The sequence below is a fragment of the Artemia sp. Qi Xiang Cuo genome, chromosome 5 (genome assembly GCF_049724085.1).
Source record: "Artemia sp. Qi Xiang Cuo chromosome 5, ASM4972408v1, whole genome shotgun sequence".
NCBI classification, from domain to species: Eukaryota; Metazoa; Arthropoda; class Branchiopoda; order Anostraca; family Artemiidae; genus Artemia; species Artemia sp. Qi Xiang Cuo.
The window spans coordinates 40,410,633-40,431,058 of record NC_142798.1 but is presented as its reverse complement, the minus strand read 5'-3'; the positions used below and the strand labels follow the sequence as shown (position 1 = coordinate 40,431,058).

The 20,426-nt window shown below is 37.0% G+C and overlaps 1 protein-coding gene across 1 annotated transcript in view; it reads left to right on the top strand.

Annotated features, from left to right (window-relative positions):
• Psi (P-element somatic inhibitor) overlaps nucleotides 1–6,938 on the top strand; it is a 53,344-nt gene extending 46,406 nt beyond the window's left edge. Inside the window, exon 4 of the mRNA XM_089089581.1 lies at nucleotides 4,671–6,938. Within this exon, the coding sequence (XP_088945707.1) occupies nucleotides 4,671–6,550 (1,880 nt within the window). The 3' untranslated portion in view covers nucleotides 6,551–6,938. The remainder of the gene's footprint in view (nucleotides 1–4,670) is intronic.
• The last annotated feature ends 13,488 nt before the right edge of the window (nucleotides 6,939–20,426 follow it).

The window sequence follows — 20,426 nt, the reverse complement described above, 5'->3', positions numbered from 1 at the left end:
ACTGGGTTGAACAAAATGGCTATCTCAAAATTCTGATTGCATGTGTTTGGGGAAATGGTGGGCGTGAGAGGGGGGGTAGTTGCCCTCCAATCACTTTCGACTATAAGGTAAGGGCATAAGCCCTTTGAATTTTCAACTGAATCAGCCCTTTTTGAAGTTTCTACGACAACACTTTCAATTGAAACCTTATATGCTCCCAGGGCAAAAATAACAACCCTTGCCCTGACGGCTGTTGAACAAAATTTTGTTTCAACTACGCTGAACAAAATGGCTATCTCGAAATTTTGATTGGGTATGTTTGGTGAAAGGGTGGGTGCGGAAGGGGTTACCTTCCAATCACTTTCGACTATTAAAAAGGCACAAGCCCTTCCAATCGAATGAGTCCTTTTCCAAGTTTCTATGACAACTCCTCCGATACGAAGTGCCCTGGTGTAAAACCAACTAACCAACCAAAAAAAAAAAAAAAAAAAAAAAAAAAAAAAAAAAAAAAAAAATATAATTTGTGCCAACGTCGTTCTTTATTTAGGCAGCGCTAATCCGCTGCCTATGATAGATATGTCCTTTACGTGATTTGCCTTCTAGATTTATTTGGAGGTTTTTTTTTTCAATTGTAATTTGTATTTTTTGCTGCAAGTTCCTCCTGCTAAATCTTAACCGAGTTTGGTTTCAGCGACGATGCAGTTTAATGCCTATAAAATACGCCCTTTTTCACAAGTAGGGGGTATTGTTTGAGAAAAACTACATGTTGAGGCAATTGGTACACTATTAAAATCTTCAGTAACTACATTTTAAGACCTAAAAATTATTTCTGAAATTAAGAGTAGACTACTTAAGCTTAACATGACAAGAATTCCTTGGTAAAGGTTGAAAATCTTGCTTTAAAAAACATGCTTCGAATGTATCTTTTTCGTGTTTTAACCCTCCCTCCCCTTTCACCTATGGCTGAATTATTTTACCTATTTAGTGTAGACATAACTCGACTGTAATAGCCTAGATTGTAATGTAGTTAGAACTTTCATGCATTTTATTCTCTCTAAATGTTTCTGAAGTTCTTTTTTCTTTTCTCGTCTTAAATCGTTTCTTTTTTTTTGTGTGTGTATGTGTGTGTCTGGCTTGAGTTCAACTTCTATTTCTGTGTATGTTTGTGTCTTTCAAATATCGCTTTTTTCTACATTGTTTTTCATCCTTGACAGGTCTTGTTTTTGAACTGATTTGTATTCTACGAAAATTCTGAGCTGCTATTAGATTTTGAAGTCCTGTAATATTATCATGGATAAAAGATTAGGTTTTGTGCAAGCCTAACATGATAGTAAATCTGTAGCAAGGGTTGGGAAGATTGGCTAATATCCACTTGACTTTATCTCCTAGAGCTTGGTAAAGCTGCACCTCGGGTTGATAACTGGATGTTATAAAACTGAAGGTATAATCTATAAAACAGAGTAGATACAAATGCTCAGAATAGTCATAAAAGTACATCTCTACACCTCACAGCTGAAAAAAGCACCTAGATGTTTGTGAGCAACTTATCTCAGCTGGAGGTCAAATCGATGCTATGAACAGTGAATATCTGACACCGTTGGCAAATATTCAAGTTGTCTTTTTTGTCAAATATCATTTGCTGTTGCACTTAATAAAAAGTCTTGTGTGGCAAATATGTAGCAAATAAATCTTATCAATCATGACTGCTCTGCCTTTGGGATCGATTGCTAAATACTGGCCAGGAACAATCCTTCTGTGCCCACTTTTGCCAGATGTTTCTTGATGCACTTTTTCAAATACATTCTTCTGTGGGTTGTATTCCAGGATAACAATCTGCCCCGAGTCAGAACCAACAACAACAAAATCTAAAACATAAAAATGAACTGATACAATACTCCGAGTGTTACAAAGATCATTAGGATATAATTCAGTATTCTCAGGTCAAAGTTGTTTTTATTTCCCAAAGGATCGAAAGTCTAACTTGAGTGAAACGTCATTGAAAGCGTTAGAAGAAAACCAACATTTTGAGATTCAAGTCTTACAGAACCCATTGAAAATAACGAGTATAGTCGCAGTTCAATTTTGCATTTATACATGCATCTGTTAAACTTTTAGCACAGTAAAAATTCCGAGATAATCAAGCTTTTAAGTGAAAATTTTCTGTCCATGGACGGTACCTTGTTCTTCAGTTTGAGGGCTTTTCTTATGGCTGATCGCGACGCATGTTATCAGCGGTAGAGTCTGAGGATCTTGTGTAGCTGCTCTACCTTTCTTCTAGAGATCCTCGGTTCGCTTCACTTAATTCGTTGGGGAGAGGCAAGATTTTGACATTGTGCCTGATGAACTATTTTCTGAATATCACAGAACTTGGCTGTATGGCATACCTAATAAAACATGCTTTTATTGTGACTTAAAAATTACAAGTTTTACGTGTTTCCTGTGGGGAAAAAAGGAAAATGGCTTTCAGGTTTCAGTTTTAATCTTTGCTGCTGAATGAATTCGGTATAAGTAATAGTAAAACTAGTTAGTGGTTACCATTTGGGTGGAAAAGCTGAAGAATGTAATCCTGGATGACATAAAATTTATTTTAAAGGTGGATCGAACTCTTGTAGTTGAGTATGCTTGCTTACTGTATCTAGACGAGACGCAGGCTGTTCAGTCCAACTCGGCTTCGAAAAACTGCTGGAACAAGTACCTGGTTTCTGTTTTCCGTGTGTGATAGAGGAAACTCTGGTCATGCATGGTTCAGGAAACCCTTAAACGGTTTGATATCCTTTCTGGCTACGTTCTGCCAACATTTGAACTGCATTTGGTTTTTTCGTCTACCAAGAAGGGGAGGTGGTGGTGCTCATAACACCTAAAGCGCCAGGGTCTTTTCCGGGTGTCTCATTACATGGATGACCCAATGAAGACGTCTTTTCTTGGTCATTTTGTAGAGGTCAAGCTTTTATCCGCATATTTTTATCGACCGTTGGTTGTTGACTCTCCCATCCATATAACAGAATTCATCACGCTCATGCTAATTGTATCCTGAGCCTTGTGACGAGGTTGATTACCCTTCTAGTTCGTAGTAGTTTGCGCAGCTGGCCAAACACCGAGCGAAGTCTTGTTTATTCTGGCTTGAATCTCATTTGTAGGTACAGGTCTAGCATCTATCAGTGACTCGAGATGTTTGAACTCTTCCACCCTTACATTAGGTTCCCAGTTGAGGTGTATAGAATGCTTTATCTTGGGGATACTTATCGCGAGTCCTGTCTCACTATCAGCATTTGCTACTCTTCATGTATCATATATTTTGCTTTTGGGTAGTCTGCGAACAACATATCGTCTTTACCATGTTCAATGTCAGCACTGGCTTCTTGTACTGAGATGGTGACACCATCATCTTTTTTCAATATAATTACATTTTTTGTAATCCAACTTATTATAGTTACAAAAAAATTGACAATGCCGAATGTCCTTGGCGAACGTCCTATATTGTGTAAAACAGTTCCATTAGCTCACCATACTATTCTCATAGTATTCACTTAGATTCTTTCCGGGCACCATCTTAGATGCATTATTTAGTGCAGCAGGGGTCGTAACACAGTCAAATACGGCAATGGAGGTCGACAAAGACTACGAAGGCATCCGATCCCTGAGGAACAAGGCATAAGGTAAAAGATGTGGTCTACACACCCCATGTTAGGGTCGAAAGCTGTCTGGTTTTTCCTTAGTTGCTATTACTCTTTTCTAAAGCGGCTCACATTAACTATTGCAAGAACTCTCCTCCTATTTCTTTTAGTGAGACTCCGTAGTTTTTACATTGTTCATGTCCTTTCTTGAATATAGGGATTATAGTAGCATTACATCATTCCTGGAGGACATTTTGGACATCTCGGGCCTTGCCAAGTAAGGTTGATAGGGCTTCAAGAAATACCATACTTGCTTTGTTAATTTATGCTGGTAGGTGGTCATCGCCTGGCGCCTTAAATTTTTTTTGAAGGTCTTAACAGTGCTTTTGACTACTCTATCAATGGTGAAGATACACCGCTAGGATACTCCTCCCCAAATCTTGGAGCTGCTTGTTGCTTATTCTGACTTGACTGGACGGAATATGTTTGAAGTATAATCCAAGCCTCTCCTGTTTAACAGAAACTTGTCATGCTATTTCCATCCGTTTGTCGTTTCTAGTTGTTCTGTCGTGATAATCCCATTTGTTCTTTCATATTTTCTGCGTGGTGTTCTTTTCAAGTTCATCTCCTTGTGGATCCTATACTGGTGGGTGTCTCATTTTTAACTGCATATTCCTCTAAATCTGTGGCCACCTTGGACCAATAGGGATCTTCAGAATGTAATAAATCGTTTGAGAGATTTCCAAGCAATTTGGGGTAGTTTTGGCGATTTTATTCACATAATCTACAATTAAACATTTACGTTATATCAATTTTAAAAATTTTGAACTTTTCTATAAATATTTTTTATATTGTAATGGAAATTAATGGAATGGAAAAAAAATTCCTATGTGTTAAAGTTCGTTGTAAACTTCTTGGAGCTTGAGTTTTTTTCCTCAAGTCAGTCATATTTTGTGTTTTTGCATATTTTATTATCATATTGTGCAGTTATGTCAATGCATATTACAGAAAAGATACCTGTTGTTTTTTTATTTCCTGAATCTATGTACATTTCGTATTCACTCTTAAATCTTATAGGAGGCCAAAGAAGCGAAGACATCAGTGTTCCTGACAAGCTTGTGGGTCTGATTATTGGACGTGGAGGTGAATCCATTTCAAGACTACAAGCTGAGACTGGCTGTAAAATCCAGATGGCCCCTGACAGCAACGGCGTTGGAGACAGAGGTTGTACATTGACCGGTACACCAGAATCAATCCAACGTTGCAAAGATATGATAATGAGTATTATTACAGCCCATAATGCTGGTATTCAAAATGGTGCTGTAATGGGTGGACCACCCACTTTTATGGGCAATCCAATGGGAGGAGGTAACACAGGAGGAGGTGGAGGTGGCCAGGTTGAGATAATGGTTCCCAAAGATAAAGTTGGTCTCGTTATTGGTAAAGGAGGAGAAACCATTAAACAGCTAATGGAGAGGACTGGTGCAAAAATGTTTATCCTTCAAGAAAATTCTAGCCCTGATGCTGACAAACCCCTACGCATTATGGGAGATCCTCATAAAGTAGAAATGGCAAGATCAATGGTTTACGATCTAATGGCTGATAAAGAAATGGATGGTGGTGGATTCGGGGGTAGACCAAAGTTCAGTAGTCCTACCGGATTTGGTGGACCCGAGGCTATTCAAGTCCCTGTTCATCGCTCTGCTGTTGGTGTTGTTATAGGTAAGGGCGGTGAAATGATAAATCGTATCCAAAATGAAACTGGTGCCAGAGTGCAGTTCCAAAAAGACGATGAAAACGGACCTGGAGAATATAGAATGTGTCATTTGACTGGTACCCCAAATCAATGTCAAGAAGCACGTAAAAGGATTGAAGACCTCGTTGAGTCTGTAATGATCAGAGATAGACAATCAGGCCGTGGGAGGGGCAGTGGTCCCATGCCTGCAGGTCGATTTGGAGGACCTCCAGGCAACTGGGATGGCTATGGTCCACCAATGGGTGGGCCAATGGGACCAGGGGGTCCTGGTCCTAGGAATGGTAGAGAACCTGTCACTAGCACCTTTGTTGTGCCTGCCCATAAATGTGGCATAATTATTGGAAAAGGCGGAGAAACTATTAAATGGATTAATATGACTGCTGGTGCCCATTGTGAGATTGACAAAAATCCACCTCCAAATGCCAATGAAAAAATATTCGTTATTCGAGGCACGGTAGAACAAATTGATCATGCCAAAAGATTGATGGCAGAGAAATTGGGAATTGCTCCGCCTCCCCCAACTCAATTTTCTGGTGGTCCTGGAGGCCCAGGACCGCAAGGTGGTCCTCCTGGTCAAAACTTTCCTGCCCAGAATTGGGGAGGTAATTATCCAGATTTTAGGCAAGGCCAGCAGCCAGGTAATCCACCTAATGACCCCAACGCAGCTGCCTGGGCTGCATACTACCAACAATACTACGGTCAAAATGCCCCTCAGGGTGCACCTGCAGCACCAGCTGCTGCTCAACCACAGCCTACTCCAACCCCTACTCCTGCTTCAACTGGTGCGCAACAAGATTTTACTCAACAATGGATAGAGTACTATAGAAGTATGGGTATGCTTAAAGAAGCTGAGATGCTTGAACAGCACGCCAAAAGTCAAACTCGTGTAAATCCTGCTGCTCAACCAGCAGCTCAGGGTCCTACCGCTGCTCCTGCTGCTGCAGCACCAGCACAGGGTGCCGGTGGCCAACCAGATTATAGTCAGCAATGGATTGAATATTATAAAAGTATTGGGAAATTTAAGGAAGCTGAGGCCATTGAAGCTCAGCTGAAAGCAAGCCAAGCTAATACTGCTGCAGCCACTGGACCTTACCCAAATCAGCCTACTGGTTATCCGACGGGTTATGGTGGTAGTGCAGCACCCCAAGCAAGCTATTACGGTGGTCAAGCATCAGCTTATCCCGGCTACAGTGTCCCCTAAGAAATGTTACCTCTTAGATGGACTTGATTGTCAGCAAACAGTTGTATTGTAGCTTTGGTGTTTGAAGTTTTTTCAGATTATCTTATTTCAATGACTTTACTTCTCTCAAGTGTTGCTTTCAGGTTTAGATTGTTTGTGGACTGACTCAGTCAGTGGTATAAGGGTATAAATAATTGATTCAACTAGTTTGTAAGTGTAGTTTTGTGTTTAATACCCAGTTAATCCTAAGTGGTGTTTAGGCTACTCATCATCAATCGTAGATAATTATAAGTGTAATCAGTGTTTCGACTGTTCATATTTGTGTTCTTTTTTTCTGTTCTGTATTTAGTTTCAGTCCTATTTTGTGCTTACTTGGTTCAGTAATAAAAAGTGCTACTTTTCGTTTTTATTTTATTGGTTTGTCAGTGCTGTTGCTACTTGCATTTGCTTTTTTGCCCACTATCTGCTAGTTCTTCAATTTATAAATTGTCTTGCTCGTGAATGCTGGTTTTACCATTGGGGATGTTTATCTTAATGATTTATTAATTTTGCTAGTATTTCATTCAAAATGTTGTTTGTAGGGTAATATCATATGCGAAAAGTGCGTATAATACATACATTTATTCAAAGTGCTACGTGTATTAACTAATCAGCGTTTGATATCCATGTGTGGTAATATCAAAGGAGTTTTAAAAGTGGTTTTAATTCATTGTCGTCAGATAACGTGGTAAATTTAACCGTCATGTATAACTGCTAAGTTTATAAAATAATGGGGAAAGCCTGTCCTGCCTCAAATCTATAAAGTGCGAGTTTATAATTCTTATCGTCGGTTGCTTATTTAATTAGGTCAGCTGTAATTGCGTTAACATTGTAATTGTTGCAATTTTTAAACTGATTGATGATTTAGTCTCTTTTTCTATGAGTCCAATTTAAGTGACGCTGGTTGTTTTTGATCTAGGTTTCAATTTCTTACTTATAATATATTTTGTATATTCCTAATAATTTAACTGTTCATGTATTATGCATTCTTTTAGGCATAGTGTTTCAACTATAGATGTAAAAATCCATCATTGGAGAATCTCCTTGTTTCTGATATTTATGTATATCGGAATAAATGAATCATTTATTGAGAGTGATCTGAATTCAAGATCAGCGGAGGAAAGTGTTGTTTAATTATTTTGACGTTTCTTGTCATATTTAAACTATTTGATATGATTATTAACTGTATATTTTTAATTCACTGATGATTATTTGGGTTAATTTTTTTATCAGTTGCGGCTTGATGTAACGATGCTCATATTGTATATGTTCGTTCAGTACTTAGGAGTTAAAAAACAAAAACATGTCACGTACCTGCAGTGCAATGTATAATTGAGTTTTGCTTTCTCGTCTTTGTAATTTGTTCTAAGAGCTGATTTAGATCTTAGCTCCAGCGTTCGTCACTAAAAATATTGCCACGTTATACTGTGATAATCAGTTGATTTTGTTTCTTTTCCAAACAACATTTTGGGAAATCTGCTCTTCTTCAGCCCTAGTTTTTGTATTCGTTCCATTTAGAATGGTTTTGATAAAGCAGTCTTAACACTCAACCGTTTTGTTCATTACGTAGGAAAAGTAACATCAGGCTCATTTAATTGACTGAAATTTAGGAAGAAGCAGACGAAAAGCTAAACAACCTCTGTGTTAAAGCCAGTGTTTCACTTTTGTTTCTGCCATTTCTTTAAAATGCGAAATCAGGACGCTTCAGGTTAGGCTAAGTCAAAAATTGCTTAAAAAAAAAAGACAAAGTAAATTTGGATCTCGTTGGAAATAACCTCAGTAGAAGTTTTCAAGTGTTTGAAAGTACGGTAATGTACTGATTTTTGGCACCGGTTAGAATGTTTTTCTGAATACTCGAGAAATGAATGAGTGTGTTATTTTCCAAAATCCCACATTCTAAGTATTCCTAAGGACACTGAGATTTTTTCCTTAGTATTTCTGATTGCAAATTGTGAAATTGGTTAATTTTATATATTTTGGATTTGAAACATAACAATATTGGTTTGCTTAAGCAACGTTCTTATATCTTGGCCGGTAGACATTCTGTCAAATTAACCTCTTGGTAAATAGTGAAGTGCTCTAGCATACATTAATACATTTTTTTTGTTTGGCTTGACCGTGTTCCATAGACCACAGGTAGTCTCTTAAATAAAAGACAGGTAGTCACTTAAATAAAATATTTTCTTCATTAAATAAGACCAATTTCTTGTATCCGAGGTCATCTAGAATCATGGTTCTGTTTAGATGCTTAAGGGAGACAAACTGTAAATTTTTGGAACGGGAGATATAGTGTGTGTAATTGAACACTGGCGCAACTCACCTAGTACTCAGTTTTTCATTATTCTACAAATGGTTCCATTGCAACTGAATCCCCGTTTAACTATACCCCCACCTACAGCCGATCCCCATGTAACTGAACATTCGTTTAACAAATAAATTTCGGCTTTCATGGTTTGTGACGTCGTTTTTCTTTTTTGTGACTACGGAACAGAGCTTTTTTTACGTATGGTCTTGACAGGCATTTATTTCATGACAAAAAACAAAGAGTAACAACAAGATAGAATATGTAAAGATTCTAATTTGTGTTTTGACCTATGATATTTCTTCGTATTTGTAGAATACTGGAAAACTAGCATCACTGAAAACACAGCATAACTAAAAAAAAGAACAGGATGCTGCTCCTGGGAGCAAGAAAATCTTTAACTAGTCTGCACAAAGTAAAGGACTTATCTATAAGATGCTTATTAATCTCTTTCCAGCTATAATAATTATAACTTTCATCATATGATTTAAATTCTCTAAAAAAAAAAAAAAACTCGAACTAAGTTGGTCTTTATATAAGTAGCTATTTTTTCAGAATTTTATCAAATATAGGGAATGTCATGAGCTTATTTTTACTGGTTGTATAGTTGCATAAACTGCGAAGCAGTGATTTTTGTCCCTCGTGTTTCAGCTTCGATCTTTACTTCCATTATAAAAAAGTTATTATGAACTGTTTTCATTTTTTTTTAGTTCTTTTCGTCATTCTTTTTTTTGCTTTCTGGTGAGGGGGGAGGGGTTCAGTCTGTTTTTAGGAAGTCTGAAACACTTGTTTCAACATTAAAAAATTGGTAATATGTTATGTTAAAACTAAATAATAGCTAATTATTTATGCTATTACAAATAATGCTGCAAAAGATGCTTTAATTTCATTTGTCAAGCAGAACTGATTTGAAACAACGACCAGTATTTCAACTCGACGCGATCCAAAAATATGTAGGAGAGGTAAAAAAGTAAGTAGATGGGATGCATATATGGTTTCAAAATTATTAGCTACATAAAATTATTTCTTAAAGCAAAAATGAACATGTAAGCCGTAAGCTGCTCTTGTTTCGCTTCGGCAACAAATCCTAACGAATAAACATGACCAGAACGAATCTGCAAAAGAGAATCATTATTTGTTTTATATCTTGCTACATGGAATACATTTTTTGTCCAGATTTTAAGCAAGAGCAACATGCCGTTGATGAGCAATAATGACTATAAAAGAAATTCCTACGAGTTTTTGAAGTTCGATAATATTGTCTTTTAGACATTCAATTTTAATATGTAAAATTACGAAGTATCTTAAGCAGCGCACTAGCACTGCCCATTTTTTAAAATGGACAGTGCCATGTTAAAGGGAGCAAGTGGCCTGTTCTCTTTCCTTTGGTTCCCATTGGTTGCTCGAAGATGTCGGAAAAATTTTAACAGAGAAATGGCTCTGCAGCCGTTGAAACGCAAAAAAATTATGAGATTTAAAAAATATATGCATAGGAATGATCTAAATCAAGTTCTAGAAGCCAAGAAAAATATTCGAAGGGTTAATCTGTATTGACTTAGGCCCATAAAGATTGGCCAGCTATGCCTAATGAAAAATATAATTCTTCTATGCTCATTTCCCTAGAAATATCCCTCCGGCCTCGAGCTTTAAGATCTAGTGCTAAAACGACTCTGCCTTTGTCAAATATTAATGGAAAACCTCATATAAACATGATTAGTTTCTCAGTTAACTTGCAATTTATGGTTTTACAAAGCTTTCAATTCAGAATAACGCATGTGATTTTCAACGGCTCAGTAGAAATACTTTTCACATTTTTTTTCTGTTTCGTAGAATTAAAGCAAAATTTTCTTAAATTCTAAATCTTTTCATATTAGAGAAAAAAAGGGAAACGCAGCCATTGTGACTTACAAACGTGCAGCAAGAAACGTAGGAAATTTGACGGATTACAAAACGCCTATTTTGCGTAAAGTATGATCAGTGGGAACCCAGGGTTTTTCTTTAATCCAACAGTCGTCCGATGGTTCCTTTACACATTGAGGAAATGAATGCGATTTCCGTCCGTATTTTTTCGAACGATGCCAGAAAACTACGTTTTAAGGTAAAGTTTTCCAATAAATGCATCAGCATGGATGAGGACAAGTTCTAAAAGAAAAATATTGGCTAATTGGACTCTCGGTTTAGTCCTTATACTGCGAAGGAGGCACAGAGAAAGAAAGTCAGTCTGAAACAACAAAGATTTTGTTGTTCCATAGTCATGGTTTTAGTCGTTTAAAAACTGCCAAGAATCCGTCCTGATTCGATCAAATCGTTATGGAAAGCTAGATAATTTTTCAAAAAGGACGGAATTTTCGCACGGATTGCTAAATCCGGACGGATTTTCGCAGTGTGTAAAAGAACCCTGAAGGCTAGCACACAACAACTTTTTTATTCCAGCTATGTGATTTTCATTTTTTTTATCCCTTTTAAAAGCATTAGAGAATCGTAAGCAAAATAAAAACTGGACTACTTGCAAAACGTTTTCAAACTTCGTGTGTTCTGTGTTTTGATATTGATACTTGGCTATATATTTCCAGAACAAAACAGGGTCAACAGTTTCAATATCCATTTTACCGCTCTCTCTCGCTCAGTGCTTGCTTTCTTCCATGAAGGAAGTCTAGGATGCATTAAAATAGATGTAGGGCTTTAGCTTGGCCTGAAAGTGCACAAGCTACATCATCAGCTCAACAAACCTTCAAATTTCACTATGGATAGGGAAGCTTTTTGGATTTGTCCGACAGCTTCTTTTCAGAATTCCATGGCCATAGGCGTCACTCTCGCTGCTTTCCAGTGAACTGGACATCAGAGACAGTTTTCAGCGTGCAAACCGTGATATAATTGGTCCAGGTAAGAGACTTCTTCATTGATCACCTGTGCATCCTTAAGGATTTTTGGTTTCTATAATAGGAAGGAGTGGGAAAGCTTAGGAAGTAAGATAGAAAGGAGTGAATTGTGGCAAATTTAAGAAAATTTATTGAAAACTGTGAGTAGGGGCGTCGTTTGGGGTGGCAAGAGGGGGCAGTTACTCCTCCAATAATGGGTAGAAAAAAATTATTATACATCCCATGCCCTTTGACTATCCGGATATGGAGCCCTCTTGCCCCCTCCCCCCCCCCCCCAATAAACATGCTGGAGATTCGCCCCTGACTGTGATTAGTGCGTAGAAAGTAAGTAGGTAAATAAATTTCCAAATCCGGATGTAAGATGGTCGAAAAGTAAGTATTCTATTTCCAAAATAAGCAGTAGTGGAAACTGCCAAAGAAAAAGAAACAGCAGAGCTTTGCGATTGCAACTAACTTTGTCACTAGCAGCCAATGAAACTTTTCTTTCAGGATTCTGCTTGCGTGTATCTTTCGCGGATGATTAAGTTGATAATTGCTCCATTCAAATGGGACTTGATCCAGTTTCCATCTAAATCACCAGATTTGGATTTCTTTCCCTGTACATTATCAAATATTATTATTAGTATGTTTTAAAATGTTTTGATTGGGAGGAGGGAGGGTTGTTAAATTTATGCTCTAGTTTCTAGATTAGAAATGGTTTTTTCTCTGGTCGGGCTTGAATTTTAATAGGATGTAGTTTCCGCTCCAGGAATGCATAAGAGTTAGAGAGAATTTGATGAAAAATTGAGAGGTATCGAGAAAAAATCAAAATTCCTGCTGAAAAGGTTTTCTAAAAGAATATTGTGATGGTAGCAATTGTAGTTGTAAGCGGGTTAGAATAGTGAATCAATCGACTTTTTATTTGGAACTTTTGCGAGAAGTATGTTATTTAACATCAAAACCAGTAAATGCACGCCTTTATGGGGTGGGGAAAATAAAACACTAGTTTCGAAAGCCTCAGATAGTGTTGTTGTGACCAAATTATAAAAAGCGTGTAAAAATGAAAGTTAGCTTTCAAATAATCTTTAGCAACTACGGTATTTTAGTGCCCTATTAGTACTGGATAAATAAAACAGAAAAAGGGAGACTTATCAGCGTTTCTGGCTCGTTTCAAAAATCCCCGATAAATTTATTTCCGCAATAAACTTTGCTATTAAGATGAATTTGAATAATAGCTATCATTCCTGAACTATCTGCTGGTTTTCTTCGCGCTAGGGTAGATCTATTGCTGCAGCCATAACTATCAAGAGTGTTCAGGCCCTGGGCATGAAAAGTTTCACTAATTTTCAAATCTTTACGACAGAAGGTTGGTTTTTTGTTTTTTGGAGAGGGTGACGGTTTTACGTCGAAACCGCATACAACAAAAAAAAAAACACAAAAGAATTAATCAATAAATGAGGATCATTTTATTCGAGTCCGCTTTCGTCCCCTCCAACAAAACGGGCTGAATTACATTTTCTAATTATATTGTTGATTTGATGAGGGATGATATGAATACGGTTGATTTGAATGAGGGTTGAGTCAGACAGGTTTGGGTTAAACAGGAGTTGATTTGAATGCAGATGAGCTAAAAGAGGGTTGAATTGCATGGAAGTTGAGTTGAATGGGGGTTGAAATAAATAGGGGCTGAGTTGTTCGAGGGTTGAATTACATAGAGGTTGAGTTTATTGAGAATTGAGCACAGTGGATTTGAGTTGAATTGAATTGGGGTTCAGTTAGACGGGGTTCAGTTCAGTTAAGGGGGGGGGGGGTTCAGTTGCACTTGGGGTTAGTTTTACGGGGTTTAGCTAAACGAAGGCTCAGCTAAACGGTAGTTGAGTTGCACGGAGGTTCAGTTGCTAGAGGGTTGACTTACACGGGGATTGAATTGCAAGAGGGTTCAGTTAAATGGGGCTGAGTTGCACGGCGGTTCAGTTGCATGGGATTTTAGTTACACAGGGGTTCATTTGCTCCTGGGTTCAGAAGCATGAGGATTCAGTTGCTTGAACTTCAGCTACAAGATTGTTTAGTTAAACGCATATCTTTACAAATTGGAGGAAATTCCATGGGTTAAAACACAAGGTAGAATCTTTAAATGTTCTATCTTGTTGTAATTGTTTATTTTTTAAATTGTGGGATAAATACATGTCAAGATCATTCATAGAAACAGCTCTATTTTGTTGTCACAAAAAAAAAAAAAAAATCAGATGTCACAGACCATTAACGCCAGTTCTATTTCTTCTTTTTTTTACGTCTGTTAAGAGGGGTTCCCTTGGCACTAAAAATTGCACTAAAAAAAACTTGCACTAACAATTGATATAGTTTTGAAAAATTTGGAAAAACAAAAATCGATTTTCTTCCCGAGTGTGTTGTCTCCGTTGAAGTCCCCTAGGTTCAGTCCACTCACACTGAAAGTTAATTATCAATCAGCGAAAATCAGCTCTTGGTCAATTTCGGGGTGTCAAGAGCCGATGCAGCCTTAATCCGGATGAGCCGAAAAGCGAGTTTTCGCACTAAAATTGATATGGTTTCTGAAAATTTGAAAAAACGAAAAATCGACCATTGATAAAATTGTCGAGGATCTGTAAAATACAGCTAGATGGCATGCTAATAAATTAGGAGGGGGTAGTCAATTTAGACTTTTTCTAGTTCAAAATAGGAACGAGGTCACAGTTATTGATAGGAAAGAGTTAAAAAGAGATGGGCAGAACATTTTGATAATGCGCTAAACCAGGATAGAGTTACAGGATAGGATATAAAGGAAAATGGAAAAGTTTGTTACAACTTGGATGTGAAAGAAGACTTATTTTGTGAGGAAGAATTAGTGACCATACTAAGAGGATTGAAAAATAACAAGACCCCAGGTATGTTAAATGAGTTCCATAAATATGGCGCTATCAGGTTAGAAACAAGTTACTGGAGACTATGAGTATGATTTTTGAAAATGGGGAAGTACCTACCGATTTTAGGAAAACCCTAATTAAACCCCTGTATAAGATAGGTGACTAGAGTGAGTGCAGTAATTATAGAGGCACTAGTTTGGTTTCTGTGGGTAGCAAATCACTTAGTATGATGATACGTTTTAGACCTAGAGATGCTGTAGACAAAGTTTTAAGAGAAGAACAGTGCGGTTCTAAGAAGGGTAGAGGATGTGACGACCAAATTTTTCACTCATAGGTTAATAATTGAAGAGTGCCTGAGACATCAAAGTACTTTAGTCCTCAGTTCAATATATAATGAGCAAGCTTTTAATTCAGATTACAGAAAAGTTTTTGCGAATGTGCTATCCTTGTGTAGTATACCAGACAAATGTATTAAATTAACTAGTGGAACGTGCGAGAATAACTCTGCTGCGGTTATGGTAGGCTATGAGTATTAAATCGTGAGAAAAGCAGGGTTATGTTTTTTCCCCCTTTATACGAATCATTTAATTGAGCTTGCCTTAAGGAGCACCGGAAAGGTAATGGGAGAACACGGAAGATCAAATAGGGAAGGAAAACTTTCTTGGACTTAGATTATGCTGGTGATTTAAGCATCCTAGATGAAAGTGTGAGCAAAATGAATAAGCTTTTAGAGGTTTTGTGAGTTCAGGGTACTACAATAGGTTTGAAAATTAGTTTTAAGAAGACTAGGTCACTAAGGATAGGAATAAGTGAACATTAAAGGTGACGTTCGGTAACGAAAAGATCGATCAAGTGGACAACTTCACTTACCATGGTAGTATTATTGGTAAAGATGGTGGGAGCAGCAAAGATGTTAATAGTAGAATAGCTAAGGCTCGGGGTGTTTTTTCAAAGTCGAAAAAAGTTTGTAAGAATAGGAAGATAATTCTGCAAGCCGAGATTAGAATATTGGAAGCTAGAGAGATGACAGTGGTCAAATATGGTTCTGAAGCGTGGGTGCTCCGAAAAACGAAGTAAGATTTGCTAGATGTTTACCTGAGAAATTGCCTTTGGATTGTTTTGGGTACCGGGGTGACTGGCCGTATCTCAAACAATAGATTGTACGAAAAGTGTGGTTCGATCCTGCTTTCTAGGGCTATAATGAGAGAGAGGTTGAGATGGCTAAGACATCTTCTGCGGATGAAGGATGACAAATTGCCAAAGATTGTCCTTTTCGGCCAACCGTTTAGGGAGAAACGAAAACCTGTCTTCGTTGTCTTCGTTGGTGTCTCCATTGGCATTTTAATTAGTCATCTTCTGCATATTTGGCTCCATTTGAATCTGTTTTTCTTCAAAAGATTAGTAATAAGGGTTATAATGGTCAAAGGGTTATAATGGTTATAATAATAAGGGTTATAAAGGGCTTTCTAGGGCTATAATGAGAGAGAGGTTGAGATGGCTAGGACACCTTCTGCAAATGAAGGATGACAAATTGCCAAAGATTGTCCTTTTCGGCCAACCGTTTAGGGATAAACGAAAACCTGTCTTCGTTGTCTTCGTTGGTGTCTCCATTGGCATTTTAATTAGTCATCTTCTGCATATTTGGCTCCATTTGAATCTGTTTTTCTTCAAAAGATTAGCAATAAGGGTTAATCGTGAATTAGTTTTTGAAGGGATTTTGATATCCAAGATCCACGTAAGAATATTCAAAATGATTACCTCAGTATTTCCCGAGCTTGTTCGACCGGGGCCTGATGTGAATTTTAACAATTTAACTTCTTGTCTTCCATCATTAGATATTTCTCCCTTTTTGATTTCGGCAAAAAAGGACCTCGATTCCGCATGTTAATTAAAAAAAAAACATTTGCAAAGTAGTCTTTAAAGTACCAAGGACCAAAAATGAAAACTAATTCTTTAAATTGGCTAATTAGAAACTTATACAACCATATACATTCTTAAAAAAGTTAGGAAAAACCAGGAATTAAATTTTAATGAAGATCTACAATTTTCATTTTTGTTTTGTTTTCAAAAGTGCCCACCGGTTTCAAATATAAAGAATGTTTGTCAAAATCAGCAGAAAATAAGCGAAAAAAATATATCAGTGTTTAGTAAACACTGAAACACTTAAGACTAAAAAAAAAAAAATTAATTCGCCACAGCGAGATTTTCATGATAGCAAGCATGAATTTGATATTACTAGACAAGAATTTGATCTCCTATACAGATTATTTCCAACTTACCTTAGTGGGGCAATAGCAGGGACAAATTTCTTGCTATTGTTTTAAGAAATAGCAGAAAGAAATCACATGATATGCTTTAACTTAAGTTTTGAATTTCCCGCTTTTCTTCAGTGCGCTGGCAAAGCCATCTGTGATTCCATGTGAACCCATTTCGACCCACAAAAGAATAGTTTTCGCTGTTTCAGAGTGATGGCAAAAAAATAAACGTAAACTTCGATAAAAATAAACTTCGATAAAAATGATAAAAGTAAACTTCGTGATTCTTCGACAAAATACATGATTTCACGTAAAGTCCATGTTTTTTAAGTAAATCCATGGCAATTCATGGCAGTTCAAGTATCCATCGCAGGGGTCGAAAAATCCATGTAAACATGGATAAATCCATGGCAATGGCAACCCAGTATGGTTATATATATGTCGGTATGCCCATACTAAGTTTTCATGCGGTCAGAACGGCTAGACTATGGAAGAGGATCGAAGATTTAACGCATGTGGTCGAAGCCTGGCTTTTGACCCTTCTATCATACAGATTAAAAATTCTTGTTGGGCTCTGATTTAAAAATGTATGACATGTTCACTTGTTCCAAGTCTGAATTTAGCTATTTCTCTTTAGAGGAAAATCAGTATAAAAATGTGGTTCGACGCCACTGTCTTGGGCTACAATGGAAGAAAGGATATGTAGTTAGGTTACGTTTTACGGATGGAGGAGGATGGTTTGCCAAAGATTATGCTTTTTTGATAAAAGCAGATCGTCCCGGTTGAGGTGGGAAGAGGTCACAAGAAAGGATTTGTAGGAAACTAGAACTTAGTGGGAGGTGGGAGGGGTAAAGAATGAATCTATGATCAAGTTGGGGTAAAGGAGCGTGTACAGTTATGTTGGCTTCAGTCAATGAGTTGATATTTTTAGTTGTTGTAATTCGAAAAAATCAAATCTTCAGAAGATCCAAAATCCTCTCAGAGGTATGGGAATAATCATAGACAAACAACTATGATTATTTGTTGCCTGAACGAGAGGTAGCTGTAGCTTTGGCATGAAGTTTTCTTCTTTTTTTTCTGGCTAATGCACTTAGAGACAGTGTCTTTTCTTTAAAATTAATTTTGTTTTCTTTTTCTTCACTAGAATGTAGCAACAGGGACAGTAAAATATTAGCTGTTCCCATAATTTGAGGCCCTTGCTCCTAGGACTAAATGTATCATGTCATTTTCAAACGCACTTTTTTATAGAGCCATCGGCTATTTGGATGTAAATAACTATCTTGAAATTTTGATTTTATGGTTGGCAGTGGAGGGGATGGGGGAAATGAAGTGTTAAAGCTGCTTCAGGCAGCTCAAACGTATTTTTTTTTAAGAAAAATGTTCTAAAATCTATAAGAAATGTTGTCATAGTCAGGGTGGCGAACGTGGTCCAGTTCGTCCAGAACGTCCAGGACGTGGTCAAGTTTCGCTATTTTTTCCAAAAGTAATGGAACTTTGATTCTTTTTTTGTTTTTTATTTTTTTAACTAAATATACTTTTGCTTACCTTCTCTTCAAGTTCTTTATAGTTTTCAATTGTGTGTTACGTTTGAGACAGAGTTAAAGCATTGCTTTTCACAGCTACTCTAAAATTGACTGCAGGCTTAGCCATTCATTAGTTATTAAATCAGAGGCAATGCTGTAGCGTTGCCTATAGTAAAAGGCCATAAGACTTCAGTATATTATTTTATTTTTTTTCAGAGGCACTTCATATGGAAGGGACGGTCGTATAAACTTCGGAGGGGGCTCATTCGATTGAAAATCGAAAGTTCTAGTGCCTTTTGAAGCGGCAAAAGTGATCGGAGGTCAACCAGCCCTCCCTCCCGTACCCTTTTTACCCCAAATGCATCTGATCAAAATTTGGAATAGCTATTTTGTTCAAAATGGTCCTAATGTCAAATAATTATGTCTCCGGAGTTGACAATACCCTACATAGCCATCAGGGCAAGAACAGTGAGCTATGCAAGTTACCCATTGTTGACATAGAAGTTTTTTTTGTTGGAAAAAGAGGGCATGTTTTATCCTGGGTCTCCAAACAGGCTTAGGTTAATAAGGTCAAACCTTAAGGAAATTTTGGGAGGGATACCGAACACAATCAAAACGCATTATTATTATGTGCCTACTGGTTGTCAAAAGGGAATATCAGCAATATCTAAGGAATGGCTGAGGATATTATATTGAAACTTTAAGGACATGTTAAGGGGGATGTTGAAAAGTGGTTGAAGGACTGCCAGACGAACATTATTAAAGCACACTGTGTGTATGCTGGTTGAAAAAGTTCAAAGGGCTGTCAGCCCCCTCTAAATTTTTTTAGCTACCCTTTCTCCAAAAAAAATTCTATCAAAATTGTAAAATAACCATCTTGTTCAAAATAACTATGGCTATGGGGATTACATAACCCCCCACAGGTTTTGAGAGGACTACCGAACACAATCAAAACACGCTACGCGCATGCTGGTTGGCAAAAGGGCGTATCAGAAGAATAAATCAAAAGACGCTAATTAGAACTAATAAATTAGAATCGAGTATTTTAATTCTTAAGCCAAAGACGTGAAAACTGGATAGATATTCATTACATTAAAAAAAAGGTAAAGGATACGCCACTAGACTCTTAAAGTCCAAACCGGCGGTGCTGATCTCCATCTCGACCTCCGAAGTATAAACTTTTTAAGGAGAAGTAAAGAGCCGTATCAAACTTAAGACTGGCAGAAATAATGTCCTATAATAATTGTAACTCAAAACGACCAGAAGCTACAATCAAAGAATAAATCAAACCCAAAACAAACAGAAATGAAAATAAATGATAATTTCAAACATAAAGATAACAGATACTGATATAGATGAATAAATAAATCTTAAAACGAGTAAAAATTAAATTGAATGTTCAAGACAAACTTAAAACGAATAAACCAACTTTAAGCAGGAGTTTAGTTACTGAATCGTCCCCCCTCTATCTGTTTAAATTTCTAAAGTCTATGTGCTCTTTCTAAAGGGGGTCGTACACTTTCATATATAAGAGAGCCCTGGATAGGGTTTTTAATGAAATATAAATAAAGAAATAAACCAATATTTTTTCTAAATGAAAATGAAGAGTAATGCTAAAATTCAATCGGACAAAGATTACTCTCTATGGTCAGGGGATTGTCACTTCCCCCGGGTCCCCCAAATTGTTATGGTGAAGTTCGAATAAGGTTTTTCAGAAAATATGTTAGCATTAAATAATTTTATCCTTAGATATAAACTTTTTAGATTTTAATTTAGATATAAGTTAGAATTAAACATATTCAGTTTTTAGTAAAACATGATTGTCACTCTAGCTTGGGGGGCTTACTCTTATTTATGGTAATTTCTGTTTGTTTTAGGTTTCATTTCTTATCCGTGTTATTTCGTAAGTTTATTTGCATCCAGCAAAAGAAAACTGATCATAGAACCACCACCATTTTTGTGCAGCTCGCAGTTGCTCTCCCTTAAGCAATTGACCAATCTGGATTCTGGATTACTACTCTCGACTAGTTTTTGGTTA